General features: G+C 40.4%; 1 protein-coding gene across 1 annotated transcript in view; it reads right to left on the bottom strand.

The window, feature by feature from the left end:
• Window positions 1-22510, bottom strand: part of scp2a (sterol carrier protein 2a) — a 69877-nt gene that overhangs the window by 17161 nt on the left and 30206 nt on the right. Inside the window, exons 11-12 of the mRNA XM_055641875.1 lie at window positions 15533-15640; window positions 4326-4479 (exon numbers count right to left, since the gene is read on the bottom strand). Of these exons, the coding sequence (XP_055497850.1) occupies window positions 4326-4479; window positions 15533-15640 (262 nt within the window). The remainder of the gene's footprint in view (window positions 1-4325; window positions 4480-15532; window positions 15641-22510) is intronic.

Below are 22510 nucleotides of genomic sequence, written 5' to 3'. Positions count from 1 at the left end.
CACAAATCTGAGTGCCAAAAATAAAACTTCAATATGAGTGGAGAGTATAAAAAGAGTATGGTGGGATCACAGTCCATTCATAAACTGATCAATCTTCCATCAGTCAATAGATAAAACATTTAATAGTGAATGTAATGAACTGCTAATTCATGCATCATTCCACACTTCTCTCTGCGTTTAAACTTCTGACATGTTAGATGAGATTGGGAGGAGGTTTGTGTGAATCTGTTCCTCAGCTGGAAAGTTGCTGGATGGCGATGAGAGGTGGTGTAGGGTGTGAGAGAGGTGGTGTAGGGTGCATTGTTTGCAGGGGAAAGTGCCAATGAAAACAGTATAAATGGTGTGAATGCGCTTAATTTCTTTCTTGTACTTTCATATTAAAAAGTAGTGGCTCCAGTCTTTAGTAGTTTAATCAGAGCATTTCCTAGTATAACAGAGAGCCAAAATTCTGCCTATGTAACTGCTGTAAATATTTACATCCAATTCCTAGCTCTGACTCGCATAACAACCTAGACAGCACCTTCTCCCACCCTGTCACTTGTAAGAACACCTCATCTCTCTCCCAGGTCCTCTTTCCCTGCCACATCTGTTCTCAAGATGAGGCCTTTAACTCCAGGACATTGGAGACAATCTCCTTTTTCAGGAAACAGGACTCCCTCCCCATTGTGGTTGATGGAGCCTACTCCCACGCCCTCCATTTCCTGCACTTCTGCTCACATTCATCTCCCTCCAGACAGAACAGAGATAGTTCAGACAAAAGGAGTGGGAAGGAACTGCAGATGCTGGTTTAAACCAAAAATAGACACAAAATGCTAGAGCAACTCAGCGGGACAGGCAGCATCTCTGGCGAGAAGGAATGGGTGACATTTCGGGTCGAGACCCTTCTTCAGACACCCATTCCTTCTCTCCAGAGATACTGCCTGTCCCGCTGAGTTACTCCAGCATTTTGTGTCTATCACAGGAATAGTTCACTTCTCTTACTTTCACCACACCAGCCTTGACATGCAATACATCATTATTCAACATTTCCACCAGCTACAACATTATTTCACCACCTGTCACATCTTGAAATGAAATGGCGAGAAAATGGGAATTCCAGGTGGCCATGGTGGACATAGTGTAAGTGCTCATCAGAGACGTCGCTTAGTCCGTGCTTGGTCTCACCAATGTGGAAGAGGCCACATCGAGTGCACCAAATGCAAATCCTATCCATATACCTATCCAAGTGTCTTAAATGCCATATTGGCTCTACCACTTCTTCAGACAACTTGTTCCATATACTTAATGTAGAAAAAGTATCCCTCTAAGGTCCCTTTTAAATCTTTCTCCTCCCACCTTAAAGCTTGTCTGAAGAAGGGTTCCGACCCAAAACATATCTGCAGTAATGGAGGCGAAGTACACACGCTCAGTAGGAACAAAAGATACTTCAGAATAGGTTAAAATCAATTTAGAAAACATGTCAAATGTAATGTTAACATTTATGCCTGCTCTGGTTTCACAGCTCCACCTCCCATCTATTTGCTTATGCAACACCAAAGAAATTCACAGATATACGGATGCCCTGTTTGGGATGATGCATTGTGAGGGATAGCAAGATTGCATGAGGAAACAGAGGTCTCCAAGTGAAGCAGTGGGTGTCAGGGGTTATGGGGAAAAGGCAGGAGAATGGGGTTAGGAGGGAGAGATAGATCAGCCATGATAGAATGGCAAGCATACTTGATGGGCCGAATGCCCTAATTCTGCTCCTATTACTCTTGACCGTATGATATCATTAGGCAGTGGATGTGTCTGGAATATCGGTGTGCCAAGAAATATGAGCGGTCTCAACCATTGTCCCGATTTGTGGATAAATAGTGACCACCGGGTGGCGCTATCAGTCTCGCCTACAGTCTGTCTTTTCTGTTATTTTTAGTGTGTTTTAAAAAATATGTGTTAATGTTCTCTGGTTTGTTTTATGGGAAGTGGGGGTGGGGGGTAGGGGAAACCTCTTTTTCCCAATCTCTTACCTTGCCGGAGATGCAATTTTTTCCCCCGGATCGTATCTCCGGTCACTCTGCGGACTAACATCATGGAGCTGGTGGCCTTGCTCGAAATGGACTGAGCCCCACCGTGGGGCCATGGACTTAGCATTTGGTGCCTGTGATCCCTTGCTTGGGATCAGCACTCCAACCATGGCCTGTGGATTTCAACATCGAGGAGCTCGCAGTCTCGGGTAGAGACTGATGTCGGGAAGCTCCAAGCCGCAGGAGGTTCAACCAGCCCCGGCGCGGGGAGCTGAGATCCTGCTGATGGGGGAGCTTGTTTGCCCAAATAACGGAAGGTTCAAATGCTCTGACCGTGGGAGAACAAAGAAGAGAAGAAGATTGAACTTTTTTTGCCTTCCATCACAGTGGGGAATGTGGGGGAGTCACTGTGGTGGATGTTCATGGTAAAAATATAGTTGGGTGTCTGGTTGCTCTTTATTGGTATGATTGTATGGCAATCTGACTTTCACTGTACCTTAATTGGTACGTATGACAATAAACTCATCTTGAAACCTTGAAATGGAAATGCTCCTGAAAGCAAACAGTGTTGCTGAGTTCCAACGGGAGGATGGGCAGCAGAGAATAGTGTAAAAAGAGGGCGTCAATATACAATAGTCGGTCACAGAGAGATACAACACAGAAACTGATCCTACAACCCACTGAGTCCCTGCTGATTATCAATGACCTATTTGCATTAATCTCACATCACTTCCATTTTTTTTAACTCTACCTACATTTACACAGTTCCCCCCGGATTCTACCAGTCATCTACACATTAGGGGCAATTTACAATAGTTAAATAATTTATTTTCCTGTGACCTCACACATGTGCAACAACTTCCCTCCCACCTTGTTGGGGGAGGGGGGTATGAGAGAGAAAGAGAAAGGAAAGGGTGGGGGTTGTTAGAGATTACCTAAAATTGGAGAATTCATTGTTCACATTGTTGGGTTGTAAACTAACCATGAGGAATACGAGGCGCTATTCCCCCGGTTTGTGTGAGGCTTCACTTTGGCAATGGAGGAGGCCCAAGATAGAATTGTCAGTATGGGAATAGGAGTTTAAATGGTTAGCAACAGGGAGATCCTGTCTGCCTTGGAGTGCAAGTGTTCAGCAAAACGATCGCCAAGTCTATGTTTGGTCTCTCTGATGTATAGGCAACCACATTGGGATCACTGGATGCAGTAGATGAGCTTGGAGGAGGTGCACATGAACTTCTGTCTCACCTGGAAGGACTGCTGGGATTTGTGGATGTAAGAGGTATAGGAACAGGTGTCACACCTGCTGTTGTTGCAGGGGACCTGGGTACCTGGAGAGTGGGTGGTCTGAGAAGGAAGGGGTTGAACCAAGGAGTTGTGGACGCAGCCGTCTCTGCGGAAGGCAGAAAGGGTGGAGATGCAAGAAGGTGGGATCACGTTGCAGGCAACGGAAATGTCGGAGTTTAGTTTAGCTTAGTTTAGAGATACAGAATGGAAACCGGCCCTTCGGCCCAGAGTCCACACCAACCAATGTCAGCCGTACACTACTAGTTCTATACTACACACCAGGGACAAATTACAGAAGCCAGTTTGAGAGGAACCCGGTGAAAACCCACGTGGTTACAGGGAGAACGTACAAACTGTACATAAAGCACCCGCAGTCCGGATCAAACCCGGGTCTCTGACGCTGCAAGGCAGCAGCTCGACCCCTGTGCGACTGCCCCCCAATGCCATGTATGGAGGATGATGTGTGAATGTAGAGGTCGGTGAGGTGAAAGGCGAGGACCAGGGAAACCCTATCCTTGTTCCTTTTGGGGGGAAGGAGGAGCGAGAGCAGAACTACAGGACGCATAGGAGGGATCCATCTATGATAGCAGGAAGGAAACCACATTTTCTGAAGAAAGAGAGTATTTCAGACAGAGTATTTACGGCCTAACCCACCGACACTTTGTGTATTTTTTTAAAACAAGCCTCTGCCGTTTTAGATGGCTCCAAACTCAACATTTTATTAGGGCCTCAGTACATTTATATACAGTAATATTAAGTAAGAAGAGACAGAACAGCACAGACAACATACATTAATTAATTAGTTACTAGGCAGGAAAAGATAAAGCAAATGAAAGGCCTTTGTCTGGTTTAAGTTCTTGAAGTTAAAATGCCTGCTGGAAACCACATTGTTGCAGGATATACACATCTAGTTTCAGCGTGGGAAATGCATAACTAAACAAACAGGTTGAACCTGAATGAAGGAGGATCGCACGCCATGATGCACACTCTAGCTGCAGAATCTGCTGCATCCCTGTACACAAAGTAGGTTTCACTCACCGCACAACATCTGGGAAACCCATCCTGTAAATGGTTACAACCACAGCACCGCCAAGGCCGATGTTATGCTGCAAGGCGACCTTTGCCCCAGGAACTTGCCTCTTGTCGGCCTCGCCTCTCAGCTGCCAGCACAGTTCAGCACACTGGGCCAGACCTGACGAGTCAAACACACGCACGCTCGATGTTACACCCTGGGACACAAAACCAACCAATACTGCAGCCAGCCAGCTGCGCTCAGCACTGGGACACGCTGCTACATTAAAATGCTGGAGCAAACACACTTTTAATAGATGCCTTCAACCCACAGTATGCAACAATGTCATAACGTGTGTTAGTGGAGGTTTTGCATGACATCGTTAATACATTAGGTATTTGATACAGTCTGCCTAACCACAATTTACAGGCTCCTCTCTTGCTTCAATGCTGCTTGGACAAAGCAGATTAGTGGGACTACAGCTGTATGAGTCTGATTCATGCAGCGACACAGATCCAGCAAATCATTTTAAAAAGCTTGATTGAAGAATTTAAATATTAACGCCCTACTTTTGAAGAATATTGACGTGCATTATATGGTCTTTAAATGAGAGAGATCAAAGTCCCATTATCCTCTAAACCCCCAAACTCTGAAATTCCTTATCTGGACAATGGGGCTTAAGGTATGTCAATGCTTGTAACACTGGGATAAACAGTTTGGTCTTCATAAACCGCTGGGAGGAAACAAAGTGGGCAGTTTTAGGATCAGGGAGTAATAGGATGCCATCCAGGAATTCTGGATTGTAAAGTAATATAAAGCGGAAGAGGATTTATTTTAACAGGGGCGTTTTAAATGGCCCAGAACAAGAGGTTAGTTACATGCCCATTGTCGGACCAGGAAGTGTGTGAACATCAGTTTTCCAAAGTGGTGGTTGTGAAGGTGCAATAATTAAACCAGCTAAAAATAACTGAATGTGTAAAGAGGATTTAAATGGGCAAGAACATCACTGAGATTGGCAGCTGTTTCTAGTACAGCCGCACAACCGAGTCTTTAGTTGCTTACAACTAGCATGCCGAACTAACAATTCTCATCTTGGGCTTTATGCAAACCAATTATCATGGAACATGGCATACAAGATTTGTATACTAATTGTACAGGTCACGCAAAAATAATAAATCTGACAATTTATTTTGGGAATGCTCTTTTCAATGAAAATACAAATTACCTTTTTGAATTATCTACAACAAATGTGACAGAAAATTCCTGATGAAGTAATTAATTTTACAAATGAATAATTTCAATTATGTTCCATTTTTATTGAAGAATAATCCCCTACACCTACCAACTATATATTTACAAAATTTGCTTGTAACATAAAACCGTGACTGATTCTTGCAACATGGCTTACGTCTGCCACAGTCAGAAAATAGAGGATTTATAATTTTAGGAAGATATTTAAAATTTATGAAAATGCTTGGAACATTAAAGCATGGAAATTGGCCCTACACTGGAACAAATTCATGCTCCATATCAATTTCAACCTGTCTGACTTCAAAGCACTCTGTCACTGCAGCCTTCTTTTCCTTCAAGCCACGGGTATATTTGGAAATGAAAATCTGCTTTGGCCAGTTATTTTTTCAGTGCCATTTTTATAATGAAACATTATTCATTCCCCCACACCACTGCATATCTTGTAGATTATCCAAAAGATAATCGAGATGGAATTGGAATCACTTTGGGTCAAGTTTAAAAAATACATGACAAGGGCAGCACAGTGACACAGCTAATAGAGCTCATGCCTCCCATGATCTTGTATACATTTATAAAGTCATTTATTAGGGATTGATTTAGGAACACAAAACTAGCAAGGAGCAATTGAGAAAGGAAACATGCCCATGGGATGAAGTGGCCTCTGCTGACCTGGTTTGATAACTGAACTAGTGCCATTTGCTTAAGTCTCGCCAGTATCCTTAAATCTTTCCTAACCATGCAGTGTATAAATGTCTTTTAAATTGTATCCATCTCTACAGTTTTCACTGGCAACTCGTTCTATATATGCACCGTCATCTGTATGAAGAAGATACCCCTCAAATCTCATAAATCTTTCCCCATCTCACCTTAACTCTATGCCCTGTAGCTTTGGACTCCTCTATGTTGGAAAAAAGACCGTGATCACTCACCTTATTTATGCCTCCCATGATCTTGTATACTTTTATAAAGTCACCCCTCGGCCTCCTATGCCCCTTGGAGAAAGTCCCAGCCTATCCTCAAGCCCTCCAGTCCTGATAATATCCTGGTGATGTTTTTCTGTACAATTTCCTCCTTGATGTTCCTTAGACGTAGGTGACCTCGTCTTAAATAACTAAAAGCCAACATGCAACAAGCCATTAGGAAACCAATGGTATATTGTTCTTTACTGTGAGAGGACTTGAATACAGAAGTGAAGATGTCTTAGTTATTACATATATATTGGGCCGAGGTGAGACTACACCTGGAGTATTGTGTATATTTTTGTTTTACTGACTGAAAACGGATATGCTTGTAACAAAGTTAGTGTAAGAAAGATTCACTAGATTGGTTCCAGGTTTGGTGGGTTTGCTAAACGAGAAAAGATTGAGTAGACTAGGCCTGGACTCTCTAGATTGATCTCACTGAAACATATAAAATTCTCACAGAGCTTGACAGGCTGGATCCAGGGAGATGTTCCAAGTTACATGAATCCTTTCCCAAATAAGAAATCAGAATTGTATGCGCTACTCTCTCCAAAGCCCTGCTGCAATAAAGGCAGCCTTTCTTTTGCCTTCCTATTTACTTGTTGTAACTGCATGGTATGTTTGTGTTTTTTGCACACCTAGACCCCTCTGAACATCAGCATACAATGGTGGCGCTCCATTTGAATAAGATTCTGTTTTTCTTACCAAAGTGACAAACTTCACATTTTATTCCTACAGAGCAATTCCTGCCAGGCATTAACCTTGAATAAAAAATAATGGAATTACATAAAGTAAGCAAATGGTGGTTACGATGCGTCCAATTGAAGTAGAAAAGTGACCATGTGACAAATGCTTGAAGATTGCCTGATGCAATGTCCCTTCCCAGCATCCGCACTCCTAAGGAACGACTGTGGCTGAGATAAATGACAGAGCATGATCCCCGCGTTTTGAGCAAGATGACAATGATGATGACAACAATTATGTTGCTTACGGTAACCAAGAGAATGCATTGCTTTTGCTAGGAAAAATGTATTTGTATCAAGTGGCAAGTGCCTAGACTTAGCAGGTTTGAATAGGAAATTCAATAGTTGACTTACTCAGGTGTAGTACTATTTTGATGGTTGATCATAGCCAGCACAGGGATTGATAAGGGGGAAATCACCCCGATAGTTGCTATCCAGAGTCTTCTAACAGAAGTGAAGTACTAATTGTTAAAAGCTAGTTGGTTTAAATTTATTTGCATCTCTCTCTTGAATATTTGAATAATTGACCAACCCTTATCAAAGCTCATCAATTAATTATGTCCTTAATTAATTTCAGCATATTTGGGTCGGAGAAAAATATATCTTCTGCCTTGTAAAATGCAAATATCAAACCTGCTGAATTTATTTCAATTATGTGTCTTATCACCCAGCCTATTAATGAAGGAACTGCTGTGGTGCAGAAAAATGTGAGGAACTTTCCAGAGCCTTTTTAAGGGGTGAGTGAGGTTCAATGGCCACCATTAGACTGCACTGGAGAGCATCTAACAATGTGTTCTTGTGAAGACAGCATCTGGCAACACACAATAAAATAGCAAGATGCTATATCCTATACAGATTAAACTGTGGTATCTTTATAAACATTCTCTCAGTTGTGATTCATCTGCAAAAATGATCCAACAATTCCTTTTTGAATTCATTTATATGCACAGGAAAATACATGCAGGCGACGATAGTAAAATTAGATTTCAAGAATCTATTGTGCGTGGGAGCCTTAAATGCTGAGTTTGTATTTTCTAAAGATCAGAGACAATTAATATGCAATTAAAAAAAAAAAAATATCTGCAAAAATCTTGCAATAATTAAATTATCCATAGCAAAATGTTTGGTCCCTGCTAATATGGTGAACATATGGGTGCTCAAAAAAGGAATTATTTCATGTTATGGAGCCACAGAATGTGTTCTCCAGATGGAACTCAATCTAAAATGCCCAGAGAAAAGGTCAGCAGGTAAAATATGAAAAGTAAACTAATCAGAAACAGCAGAGCAATTTTTCAAGAGACATAAAACATAAAGCCAAAGGGAAAATACAATTACAACATGGCTTTTTACTTGGCACATTCATGGATGATGTCCAAAGGACACTTGTCATTTTGTGAGCAAATAGCTCCACTAGGGTCCTGATTCAAAGCAGCATCTATCCATATTCTCCAGGAATGCTGCCTGACCCACTCAGGTACTCCAGCATTTCGAGACTTTCCTTAGGTCCACAGGTTGGTTTGGAGGTTTTATCTTCATGCTGAATTTCATAGTCTACTATATTTTATGTTTTTAATCCATGTTCTTTCCCAAATCATAATATTTTGATGCCTTTGTGACTCTTGCTTTCAGCCTGCAATAACTAAACTATCAAAAAAAGACACAGTGCTGGAGTACTTCAGAAGGTCAGGCAACATCTATGAAGAACATAGTTAGCTGATGGTTCTGGTCAGGACTGTTCTTCAGATCCTTCTTCAGTTCGATTGTGGGAAGGGTGGTGGGAAGAAAGCTGGAAGAGAGGAAGAACAGGGCAAAGCCAAGTAGGTGCTTGCAGGAAACTGCTGGTATTTTCCCAGGAAACTGTCATGAAGTTCAGACCTTGACCTTGACGTAAGGTACATGAACGTAGATGTGTGGATGCTTTCATTATTGTCATTCTGACTACACTCTGATGTAAGAGGCATCCTACTTCAATACGCTCTCACTGGGAATTCACTCCAGCTGAGTGCAGCTCCTCGGAACTTTTAGGTCATTTTGTTTAAACGTTGCTTTTTTTCTGTAGTTATTCAAATACAATCAGTTATTTCTTCCACAGTTATGCTCTTGCAAAATTATTTTAAAATTACAATTAGGGCAACTTCCTAATTGTAACCTAAATTTACAATTAGGTGGATAAAACCAGGAGAGAGAAGAGATGAAATGTGTGGTGACAGGCTGGAGTGGTCAGAGTTTGGGAAAGCAGACAAAAATGAAAAGACCAGAGATATAGCATGGAACGACGGAGTAGTAATCAAGGACATTGACAGCATCACCAGGCCAGGCAAACTCCTGCAACACAGCCAGGCCAATGGGCCTTCAAGGCCAAGACTCTATATGTTTATGAACTTATTTAAAAAACATGAAGGATACAAGATGGTGCCGGAAATGTGACGACTATGTGTACTGCCTTAGTGTAGTCTACTATTCTTACACTACAATCATTGCACTCTTGTACTTTGGTATGACTGTGCTTAGGTATAGTACTATTTTACTGAATTGTATGCAAAATAAAGAATTTCACTGTATCTAGGTACATGACAATAAAGTACCATTGTCCAGAATTTCTTGAAATGCAGAAGTCATGACAATCCTAAAATAAATTACTTGCACTTGATTTTTTTTGAGTGATTGAGACAATGATACAAATACACTTTCCATCAGATGCTTAGTTTCTCCCCCTCCCATACTGAAATTCAATGTAACATTCCATTGCTATCCATTTTTACTTCAAAAAGCCACAGTCGCCACAGGACCAGAATCTTGTTTCCTGTAAATGTGTGGAGGCAGAATTATTGGAACCGAAAGTGTTGGTGCTTCTTCAATCTGCATAATCATTTTTTTTTTCAGCAAACCAATTTAAAAATTGACAAACCAATCCCAAGAATGTACAATCCTGCTTACGTGTGTAGATTTGCCAACTGGAAGCAAGTGCAAATTACTTTGCAGTTGAATCCATTAGTCAATAGATGGTGTCTTTAAATAGTCTAGGTTTGACTGACGTTTAAACAGTTAGGATAAAAGCACTATTTTACTTGGATAACCTCTAAGGAAAGAAAACGTCAATGAGAAGCTATTGGCAGGCTTCCATTCAAGTCTATCGAACATAAGGCAGAGAATAAATATACATAAGTAATCTCCAATTGGCACAAAGAATAAGAATATGAAATTTCCAGATTTTCTTGAATAATCAAAAAACTAGGGCTTGGGTCAAATTTAAAAAAAAATGTATTTAGGTACTTTTAGATATAACACCAATAGTTAATGTATTGCAATGGAGAATGTAATGTAATAATTTGTTTAATAGACACTTTTTTGGTGGTTCTTGTTTTGAATACTATTCTTTCCTTCTATTCCTATGATATAGGATAAAGGTCCATATATCTTATCATGTGCCAAAAATGGCACTACATTGGTGCTTGTGAAGGTCCCACATTAGATTCATCGAAAGCTGTGGGGAGTAAATGAGTTTACAAAGCAATTATCACAAAATCTGCAAACATAATTTTGGGAGTCATTTTGGGACAATCTTCTGAGATTCAGAAAGTAGGAAAATGCAGAGCAGTAGGCTTAACAACTGTCCTGGTGAAAATGCTAGGAGCTGTTATTAGAGGCATATGGCAAGGCATCACAAACAATTCATGGCAATCAAAGTTAACATGGTTTCCTCAAAGAGTTCCAATAACATAGAGTTCTTTGAAGTAACATGTGCTATGAATATACTGGAAGCGGGGGATATACCATGATTTAACGAAGGCATTTGATAAATTGTCACATCAAAGGAGCAAGTTATGTCTTAATACCTTGATAGAGTTTTCTGAGAAGGTGACACAGATGATTGAAGAGGATAGGGCCGTTGATGTTGTCTCCATGGATTTTAGTTAGGCATTTAAAAAAACGTCCGTCATGGTATGCTGACCCATAGGATCCACAGTAACTTGGTAGTTTAGATTCAGAACTGGTTTACGTATGGATGTCAGTAGTGGAAGAATGTTATTCTGGCTGAAGGTCTGTAACCAGTGTAGTTCCATAGGGATCTGTGCTGCGACCTCTGTTGTTTGTGATATATACACATGACTTGAAAATAATGGTAGATGGGTTTGTTAGCAGGTTTGCAGATGACACCAACATTAATGGCCTTGCAGACAGTGAGGAAAGCTGCAAAGAAAACAGCAGCATATAGATATCAGTTATAGATATAGGTGGAGAAATGGCAGATGGAATTTAATCCAATCAACTGTGAGGCATTGCACTTTAGGAGGTCGACTGTAAAGGGAAAGTATATAGTTAATTTAGTTTATTGTCACGCGTACCGAGGTACAGTGAAAATCTTTTGTTGTGTGCTCACCAGTCAGCAGAAAGAAAATACATGATTACAATTGAGCCATTCATAGTGTAGATAATGGTAAGATCCTTAACAGCATTGATGTACAAATAGATGCTGGAGTCCAAGTCCATAGCTTCCTGAAAGTAGAATGATAAAGTAGGCATTTGGTATGCTTGCCTTCATCGGTTGAGGCAATGAATACGAGTCAGGAAGTCATGTTTGGAGTATTCTGTGCAGTCCTGGTTTTCCCATTACGGGAAGGGTGTGGAGGCTTTGGAGAGGGTGCAGAAGATGTTTAACGGAATGTTGCCTGGATGGAGGGTATTAATAGGAGAGATGGACAAACTTGGATTGTTTTCTCTGGAACATCAAAAGTTGAGGAGAGAGCTGATAGACCTTACAATTTTACAATTTATATAAATGATGGACAAAGGCACTGAAGGTATGGTTGTTTTTAATAACACAAAGGTAGGTACGAAAGTAAGAGGACATATGGAGTCTACTAAGGAACATAGATAATTAGGTGAATGGGTACAAATCTGAGAAATAAAGTAAAAGCTGGGAAAATGTGAAATTGTCCAACTGACAGAAAAAAATCCAATGTTGTATAAACAGTGAGAAATTGGAGAACTCAAGGAGCAGACGGATTTGGGTCTCAGGGCATGATTCACAAAATCTGAGTGTACAGGTACAATTATGAAATCTAATAGTAGGTATGTTGCAAAGCCTACCTGAAGCGTCGCTGAAAATCTGTCCCAGCCCGTGTGCGCGATTTTGGCGCCGTTTAGAGGGGGGCGGGTTTAAAACGCGATTTTCCCTAGGCTGTTCAAATCGAGGTTTTTCAGCCTAGTTAATTATTAACGAAAAATCGCTGGAAGATTCCGTAGCTGGAGCTATTTTTAGTTTTAAGGGCTTTCTTTACTTGTTATAGTAGGTTAAAAATTAACGTCTAAAACCACGACAGCCGACAACGGGTCGGATCTCATACAGGGGAAAACGGAAGGTAGGCTGTTTATTTTTACGATAAAAAGGGCCTCTTAAGATCCCTTTATACAAAGTTTCATGTTGCGATTAGCTAATTTGGGGGCCCATTATATCCCGCAGTATTTTTCTGGGCATTTGAGGGCACAAATCTACCGCAATGTGAACGTTCTAAACCAGCGCGTTCACAGGATCCCACTAGAAAGCTGATTTAAATGGACGTTAATTTACAGCAATTGAACACTAAATTCCTTCCATTTGGCCTATAAATTAATGTAAATGAGATTTAAAAATCATGTTTTATTGTGAATTATTTGTGAATATTATTTGGACACTTAGGCTATTTAAAAATGTTAATCATTTATTAAGAAATGGATAGATGTTTAATCTAGTAATTGAAGTTTGAAATTAGCTACAATTGGGTAACTAACTAATTATATGCTTTAATTTCAGGTCATCCAAGTAAGATTATTTTATATTTGTTTCAGAATGCCTCAATCTATGATAACTGAAAATTTCATTCAGTTCTCTTAATTTTTAAGAAAGTTATGGGCTTTTGACTGTCCACGATCACAGCTTTTTTGTTATGTCCATAGAAAATCAATAGGGAACAAGATGCAGTATGAAAATGGCCATAACATTTTAAATACTTGAGATGTGAAAGTGAATTAGATGTCAAATTAAACTTCTTTTTATGCTTTATCTGATGGGATAAATTGCAGACTTGATTTTTTAAATCTCAAAATTTTGTAACATTGCTACTAATAGGTTATAATTTATTGTTAGCGATATTGCATACATTAGTAGGGAGGTTATGGTTCACTTATTTGTAAATTGATGAGACTGGTTGATGGAGTATCGCGTACAGTTTCAGTCTCCTTATTTAAGGAAGGGTATTAAAGTATTGGAAGCAGTTCAAAGAAAGTGCACTAGACTAATTTCTGGAATGAGCAGATTATCTTAAAAGGAAAGATTAGATAAATTAAGCCTGTATCTACGAGTTGAGAGCAGGGGGAAAGGACTTGCTTGAAAGATCTTGACTGGATGGATGTGGAGAGGATGATTTCCCTGTGAGAGAATATAGAACTAGGATAACTGTGTAAAAATAAGGGGCTGCCCTTTTAAGGCAGATGAGTTTTTGGAACTCTCTTCGTCAAAGGACAGTTGAGGCAATCATTGAATATTTTGAAGCGGAGGCAGACAGATACTTGAGAAGCAAGGAAATTAAAAGTTATTGCCGATAAAAGGGAATGCAGAGTTGGGATATAATTAAACCAGCTTTTAAATAGCAGATGAGTTTTGAGGGGCTTACCTGACCCACATCAGTTCTCAATTTTTATGTTATCTGCACAATATCTCTTAAAGCAACAGATCTCAATGAAAACTTCACAAATATGACAGATCAATAGGGACAATATTAAATATATTTTATACGATAATGGAGAGTAATTTCTATGTTTTATATTGTTAGATTATACCATTGTCAGGGGATTTCACTGATAATGCATCCTACATTAACAATTACTCCGTACTTTATATAAGCAGTATCATTAGAAGCATAGAGATAAAAATCACACATACAACTGGTGCAGTACCTCATGAGCTCCCCACACCAAGGATACGCCATTCCTAAATTTCCTGTCTCGCATATGTGGAAAACATTTTGTATCCTACCATTGAGGGGAAGGTACAGCAGTCTGAAAATTGTGACCACGAGGTTCAAGAGCAGCTTCTTCCCATTAACTATCAGGCTCTTAAACGCCACACAACACTACCCTTAGCATTTATGAACTTCTTTGGACTCTGTCTTTGGGTGCACCACTGTTACCTGAGAATTTTGCCCGAACAGTCTGTGACCATAGCGCTATGTTTAAAGCCCATACCATTGTGGCCAGTAGCGTTATATTTAAACCCCATAGCGTTGCAGCCGACAGCTCTATGTTTAAATCCCCATGCGCCAAACCGGCAGCGTTGTGTGTATTGCTTTACGCACCAGTCTACGGCTGGTTGCGCTTTGTTGCTTTGTTCCCAAAGGGGGGGGGGGGCTTGCTCGGATGCAGTCCCCTGCCATTGGTTATAGTTCGAATTTGGGAGCAGCGCCATTGTCGAGGACTTGCCGGCGGTTATTTCAACGGCTGATTTCTGCCAGGAGAAGCCATAAGTTAGTTCATGTACGAGAAGAGTTCACCGACAGGCTGGGTTGTGATCAGCACCGTGGACGGAGGCAGAGAGTAAAACGGATCCCCCGCGTACCAAGAAAAACATTGTTTTTGTTCTCTCTCTTGCCAATAAAACTGATTAGTAACTAAACAGACGAGTGAGCCTTTTTCTGTTCTACTGGTCAGATCCTTGAACCTGTTCCCTTGTAACATGCTCCCATATATTTTTTTTGCAATATTACAGATTTTAATTTGTGGATTTTTTTGTGATTATTTTATCTGTGTGTATTGCCTGTTATCTGCTCTAGTAAGACTTTCATTGTTCCTTTGTCAATACACATAACAATTAACCACTCTTGACATCCCCTGGCTCCTAATATACATTACCCCCCTGGTCCCTGAGGGGACCTATTTTGTCCTTAACTATCCTCTAGCTTACAATATACATAGAACATATTTATTATAGGGCTTTACGATACACCTTTATCCTACTTGCCAGTCACTTCATGGTTCCTTTATGCCCTCCAAATTTCTTTCTTAATTTTTCTCCAATATCCTTTGTAAAAGTCTTGTCTTTTGAGACTTATTTGATAATAATTTCCAATACCAAAATAAAAGTTTACTCAACATCAATAGTGTTCTACAGCTCAAATTACCAAATTTGCAGAAGTATCTTTAGGGTGATTCTCCCCACCTTCCTTTCTTCCATGCACTTTATTCCAATGTATCCATTTATCTTAATTAGTAAGCAGATCTACAACAAAGAACAGCCTGTACCTGTGGCACCTAATGGGTGGCCTTTTGATAGTAGTCCACCACTTGGATTTATGACCCATTTTCCACCATATGTATTATCACCTCTGTCAATCAATTCTCCAGCTTTACCTAGAAGAGCAAATGCAAAATAAATAGCAGAGATTATAATCTCAAATATACTGAGAGGCAAAATACGCTTTAAGCACTCAAAAAGCAAAATAATCCAGTTTGCTTGAAGTCTAAAAAAAGGAAATTCTGCAAATATTCAGCACCTCTGAGAACATTCAACACTCCTTCATTAGAACTAGGAAAAAAATGAAATTGTAATAGATTATACCACTTCTAACAATTATCTTCAATGGTATGCGGGCAGAATTTAATAAGGTAGATGTTACAGGTGACACAGTGGCACTGCCTTACAGCGTCAGAGATCCGGGTTCAATCCTGACAACGGGTGTTGTCTGAACGGAGTTTGTACATTCTCCCTGTTTGCACGTTCTCCCAGTGACCATGTGGATTTTCTCCGAGTGCGCTGGTTTCCTCCCACACTCCAAAAACATACTTGTTTGTAGGTTAATAGGCTTTGGTAAAATTGTAACTTGCCCCTAGTGTGTGGGATAGTGCTAGCGTATGGGACGATTGTTGGGTTGGCATGGACTCGATGGGCCGAACGGTCTGCGGCCGTGCGGTATCTCAAGTTTAAAGGATACACTATGAATGACAGACATCATGGTGACTGAGGTGTGGATCAGAAAGTGGTCCCTCCAAGTGAAACTTTGATTTATATGCACTTATACAAATGGCTCAAAGTTTGCAGTCAATCACGAGCCAGCATAGACCACCGAATAAATAATATACCCTCACCAGTGTAAGGCATTGCCTGGCCAAAGGTTCTTTAAAGAAAGAATGATTAAAGGAGGGAGACAGAACCTACCCATTTCCACAAAACCACTGAAGCATCCCCAACCCCAAAATGGCTTAGCAGAATTGATGAAAAATCATTAGCCTGAAATATTAACTGTCTTTCTCAGCTGATGCTTAACCTTATGTTACTTACAGCATTCTATGTTTTGTTATAGATTTAGAACACCTGTACTGTTTGCTTTGGAACAATTCCAGTAATCCCACTTCCATCTCTTCAGAATCCATCCTTATGTTTTTACTTGTTTCTTTTGCCAGCCACTCTTGCCTTGCAAAGGGCATGTTTGTCTCTTAAATGCCTTATCAAGGACATTCTCTTACAACCTATGCTGCATTACCCATTGTTTCCTCGCAGCATTTGATTAAAGCTTTTTGTGACATTAATTCCAACCTGAAATTATCATTTTGTTGCCTGCTCTATTGACTATTTTCCAACAATTTAATAGAATCAATAATTTTCCTGCATCTCCCTACTCAAAACGTTCCACATACTTCCAGATTTCAATTTCCATTTTGGTAGTTTCAAAGTACGTCTTCAACTGACGTCTAAAATTTCTTCCCCGATCTTTTCCTGTACTAAACAGTAATGGACGGTGGTACGCAATTACATAAATCAATTTTGATACAAACTTTATGATTCCAAAGTTTGAATGACCATATATTTAACTGTCATTCTTAGCATCCGCAGATATTCATTCAATCAGAAGCAATCTTTCCAGCCTTTGTTTTTTCTTTGCGTAATGGAATTGGAGTCAAATATTGCACCCTGACCATTATTCAGAGTATGAATAATTAATTAACTGTCAGGATAGGGAATTTCTAATCTATATAGTCTGGTCCATAACTTCTGATACGGAGTGACTCAACAGGGAGTCTGGAGTGTTAGAAATACATTATTATATCGAAACAAAAGATAATGACCCCCCCTTTTAAAAAGATTATCGACAAGTAGATTAATAATGGTGTGGGTAAACACACTGATTTGAACCTTCTTAGACCGATGAGATGAAATTCGTTCACATTTATTGACTGTGTCGGCTGTGTGTGTGAAATATTTAACGCTGTTTGAATCATATTCCAAGTGAGTGAATATGCAAGGCATATCTCAGTGAAAAGGGCAAATTAAGGCAGATTTGGGTGCACTTACATGAAGGGGTGGTGTTCCTGCAAGATTTGGATTAAGACTCATTATTGGAATAGGGAATGAGATTCCATTAATGGTTCAGATTAATGAATTGTGAAAGGAGCTGTTGGCCAGTGAAGGGGATCGGGAAGCAAAATGTTAAAATGCCTCCAATGGGATAGTTGAAATTGAGTAAATATCATGACAGGGCAGTTATAGAGACATTGTCATACAGTGGGAAACAGGTCCTTTGGCCCAATCAGTCCATAACAACCAAACTAACCATTTTAGTTAATCCTATTTACGTGCCTTTGGCCCATATCACTCTACATTTTTCCTACCCATGTTACCGTCCAATTTTTATTTTTTAAGGCTGCACAGTGATGCAATGGTAGAGGGGACCCAGGTTGATCCTGGTGAGCCAAATTGCCTGTTTCCGCACTGTATCTGTATCTCTAAGCTCTAATATTGTTATTGTACCTGCATCAACTGGCTGGCAGCTAGTTCCATATATCCACCAGCCTGCATGAGAAAATGTTGCCCCTCAGGTTCCTATTAAATCTTTCCCCTCTCACCTTAAACCTACACCCTCTAGTTCTTGATACCCCATACCATGGGAAAAAGACTGCGCATTCACCCTATCCATTTCTCTCATGATTTTACACACCACTAGGAGATCTCCCCTCATTCAAGGGGCCCTTTGTCCCCAGGAAACAGTTCTAACTTACCCAACCTCTCCTTACACCTCAGGTCCTGGCAACATCCTTGTAAATCTTATCTGCACTCTTTCCAACCTAACGGTATAATCCCTACAGCAGGGCGACCGAAAACAAACACAATACTCCAAGTATGCCCTCACCAGCTCTTGCACATCTGTAACATGACGTTCCAATTTCTATACTCAATTCCTCAAATGATATGCCATAGAAGAGGAATTACGCCATTCGGCCCACCATGTCTACTCCGCTATTCAATCATCGCTGATCTACATTTCCCTCTCAACCCCATTCTCCTCCCTTCTCCGCACATCCTTTGACACCCTTACTAATCAAGAACCTGTCAATCTCCACTTTAAAAATACCCATAGAATTGGCCTCCATTGTCGTCTGTGGCCATGAATTCCAGATGCCCCACCCTCTGGCTAAAGAAACTCCTCATCTCCTTTCTAAAGGTACGTCCTTTTATTTGAGGCTATCTGGTCCTAGACTCTCCCACTAGTGGAAACATCCTCTCCTCATCCACTATCCAGGTCTTTTAGATCATAGATCATCAAAGATCAATCCAATCATTCTCTAAACGTGCTCTGGACCCTCTCCAATGCCAGCACATCCCTCCTCAGATATGGGGCCCAAAACTCCCAACCTGTCCAATTCCATCTGCAGCCTTCCTGCTCCCTCAACACTACCTGCCCCTCCACCTACCTTTGTATCATCTGTAAACTTAGGCACAAAGCCATCAATTCCATCATCCAAATCATTAATATACAACGTGAAGAGTAGCGGCCCCAGCAGCGACCCCTGTGGAACACCAATAGTCATTGGCTGCCAACTAGAAAATACACCCTTTGTTCCCACTCTTTCCCTTCTGCCATCCAGCCAATCTTCCCTCTAATATCATGGGTTCTCATCTTGTTTAGCAGCCTCACATGCGGCACCTTATCAAAGGCCTGCTGAAAATTTAAGTAAACATCCACTGATTCTCCTTTATCTATCCTGATATTTACTTATTCAAAGAATTCCAACTGATTTGTCATGCTGACCTGACGATTTTAATCAATTCTCCAGCTTTACCTAGAAGAGCAAATGCAAAATAAATAGCAGAGATTATAATCTCAAATATACTGAGAGGCAAAATACGCTTTAAGCACTCAAAAAGCAAAATAATCCAGTTTGCTTGAAGTCTAAAAAAAGGAAATTCTGCAAATATTCAGCACCTCTGAGAACATTCAACACTCCTTCATTAGAACTAGGAAAAAAATGAAATTGTAATAGATTATACCACTTCTAACAATTATCTTCAATGGTATGCGGGCAGAATTTAATAAGGTAGATGTTACAGGTGACACAGTGGCACTGCCTTACAGCGTCAGAGATCCGGGTTCAATCCTGACAACGGGTGTTGTCTGAACGGAGTTTGTACATTCTCCCTGTTTGCACGTTTCCCAGTGACCATGTGGATTTTCTTCGAGTGCGCTGGTTTCCTCCCACACTCCAAAAACATACTTGTTTGTAGGTTAATAGGCTTTGGTAAAATTGTAACTTGCCCCTAGTGTGTGGGATAGTGCTAGCGTATGGGACGATTGTTGGGTTGGCATGGACTCGATGGGCCGAACGGTCTGCGGCCGTGCGGTATCTCAAGTTTAAAGGATACACTATGAATGACAGACATCATGGTGACTGAGGTGTGGATCAGAAAGTGGTCCCTCCAAGTGAAACTTTGATTTATATGCACTTATACAAATGGCTCAAAGTTTGCAGTCAATCACGAGCCAGCATAGACCACCGAATAAATAATATACCCTCACCAGTGTAAGGCATTGCCTGGCCAAAGGTTCTTTAAAGAAAGAATGATTAAAGGAGGGAGACAGAACCTACCCATTTCCACAAAACCACTGAAGCATCCCCAACCCCAAAATGGCTTAGCAGAATTGATGAAAAATCATTAGCCTGAAATATTAACTGTCTTTCTCAGCAGATGCTTAACCTTATGTTACTTACAGCATTCTATGTTTTGTTATAGATTTAGAACACCTGTACTGTTTGCTTTGGAACAATTCCAGTAATCCCACTTCCATCTCTTCAGAATCCATCCTTATGTTTTTACTTGTCTCTTTTGCCAGCCACTCTTGCCTTGCAAAGGGCATGTTTGTCTCTTAAATGCCTTATCAAGGACATTCTCTTACAAACTATGCTGCATTACCCACTGTTTCCTCGCAGCATTTGATTAAAGCTTTTTGTGACATTAATTCCAACCTGAAATTATCATTTTGTTGCCTGCTCTATTGACTATTTTCCAACAATTTAATAGAATCAATAATTTTCCTGCATCTCCCTACTCAAAACGTTCCACATACTTCCAGATTTCAATTTCCATTTTGGTAGTTTCAAAGTACGTCTTCAACTGACGTCTAAAATTTCTTCCCCGATCTTTTCCTGTACTAAACAGTAATGGACGGTGGTACGCAATTACATAAATCAATTTTGATACAAACTTTATGATTCCAAAGTTTGAATGACCATATATTTAACTGTCATTCTTAGCATCCGCAGATATTCATTCAATCAGAAGCAATCTTTCCAGCCTTTGTTTTTTCTTTGCGTAATGGAATTGGAGTCAAATATTGCACCCTGACCATTATTCAGAGTATGAATAATTAATTAACTGTCAGGATAGGGAATTTCTAATCTATATAGACTGGTCCATAACTTCTGATACGGAGTGACTCAACAGGGAGTCTGGAGTGTTAGAAATACATTATTATATCGAAACAAAAGATAATGACCCCCCCTTTTAAAAAGATTATCGACAAGTAGATTAATAATGGTGTGGGTAAACACACTGATTTGAACCTTCTTAGACCGATGAGATGAAATTCGTTCACATTTATTGACTGTGTCGGCTGTGTGTGTGAAATATTTAACGCTGTTTGAATCATATTCCAAGTGAGTGAATATGCAAGGCATATCTCAGTGAAAAGGGCAAATTAAGGCAGATTTGGGTGCACTTACATGAAGGGGTGGTGTTCCTGCAAGATTTGGATTAAGACTCATTATTGGAATAGGGAATGAGATTCCATTAATGGTTCAGATTAATGAATTGTGAAAGGAGCTGTTGGCCAGTGAAGGGGATCGGGAAGCAAAATGTTAAAATGCCTCCAATGGGATAGTTGAAATTGAGTAAATATCATGACAGGGCAGTTATAGAGACATTGTCATACAGTGGGAAACAGGTCCTTTGGCCCAATCAGTCCATAACAACCAAACTAACCATTTTAGTTAATCCTATTTACGTGCCTTTGGCCCATATCACTCTACATTTTTCCTACCCATGTTACCGTCCAATTTTTATTTTTTAAGGCTGCACAGTGATGCAATGGTAGAGGGGACCCAGGTTAATCCTGGTGAGCCAAATTGCCTGTTTCCGCACTGTATCTGTATCTCTAAGCTCTAATATTGTTATTGTACCTGCATCAACTGGCTGGCAGCTAGTTCCATATATCCACCAGCCTGCATGAGAAAATGTTGCCCCTCAGGTTCCTATTAAATCTTTCCCCTCTCACCTTAAACCTACACCCTCTAGTTCTTGATACCCCATACCATGGGAAAAAGACTGTGCATTCACCCTATCCATTTCCCTCATGATTTTACACACCTCTAGGAGATCTCCCCTCATTCAAGGGGCCCTTTGTCCCCAGGAAACAATTCTAACTTACCCAATCTCTCCTTACACCTCAGGTCCTGGCAACATCCTTGTAAATCTTATCTGCACTCTTTCCAACCTAACGGTATAATCCCTACAGCAGGGCGACCGAAAACAAACACAATACTCCAAGTATGCCCTCACCAGCTCTTGCACATCTGTAACATGACGTTCCAATTTCTATACTCAATTCCTCAAATGATATGCCATAGAAGAGGAATTACGCCATTCGGCCCACCATGTCTACTCCGCTATTCAATCATCGCTGATCTACATTTCCCTCTCAACCCCATTCTCCTCCCTTCTCCGCACATCCTTTGACACCCTTACTAATCAAGAACCTGTCAATCTCCACTTTAAAAATACCCATAGAATTGGCCTCCATTGTCGTCTGTGGCCATGAATTCCAGATGCCCCACCCTCTGGCTAAAGAAACTCCTCATCTCCTTTCTAAAGGTACGTCCTTTTATTTGAGGCTATCTGGTCCTAGACTCTCCCACTAGTGGAAACATCCTCTCCTCATCCACTATCCAGGT

Source organism: Leucoraja erinacea, chromosome 10 (genome assembly GCF_028641065.1).
Source record: "Leucoraja erinacea ecotype New England chromosome 10, Leri_hhj_1, whole genome shotgun sequence".
NCBI lineage: Eukaryota > Metazoa > Chordata > Chondrichthyes > Rajiformes > Rajidae > Leucoraja > Leucoraja erinaceus.
The sequence above is the reverse complement of the archived record's forward strand: the minus strand, read 5'-3'. Positions and strand labels throughout refer to the sequence as shown.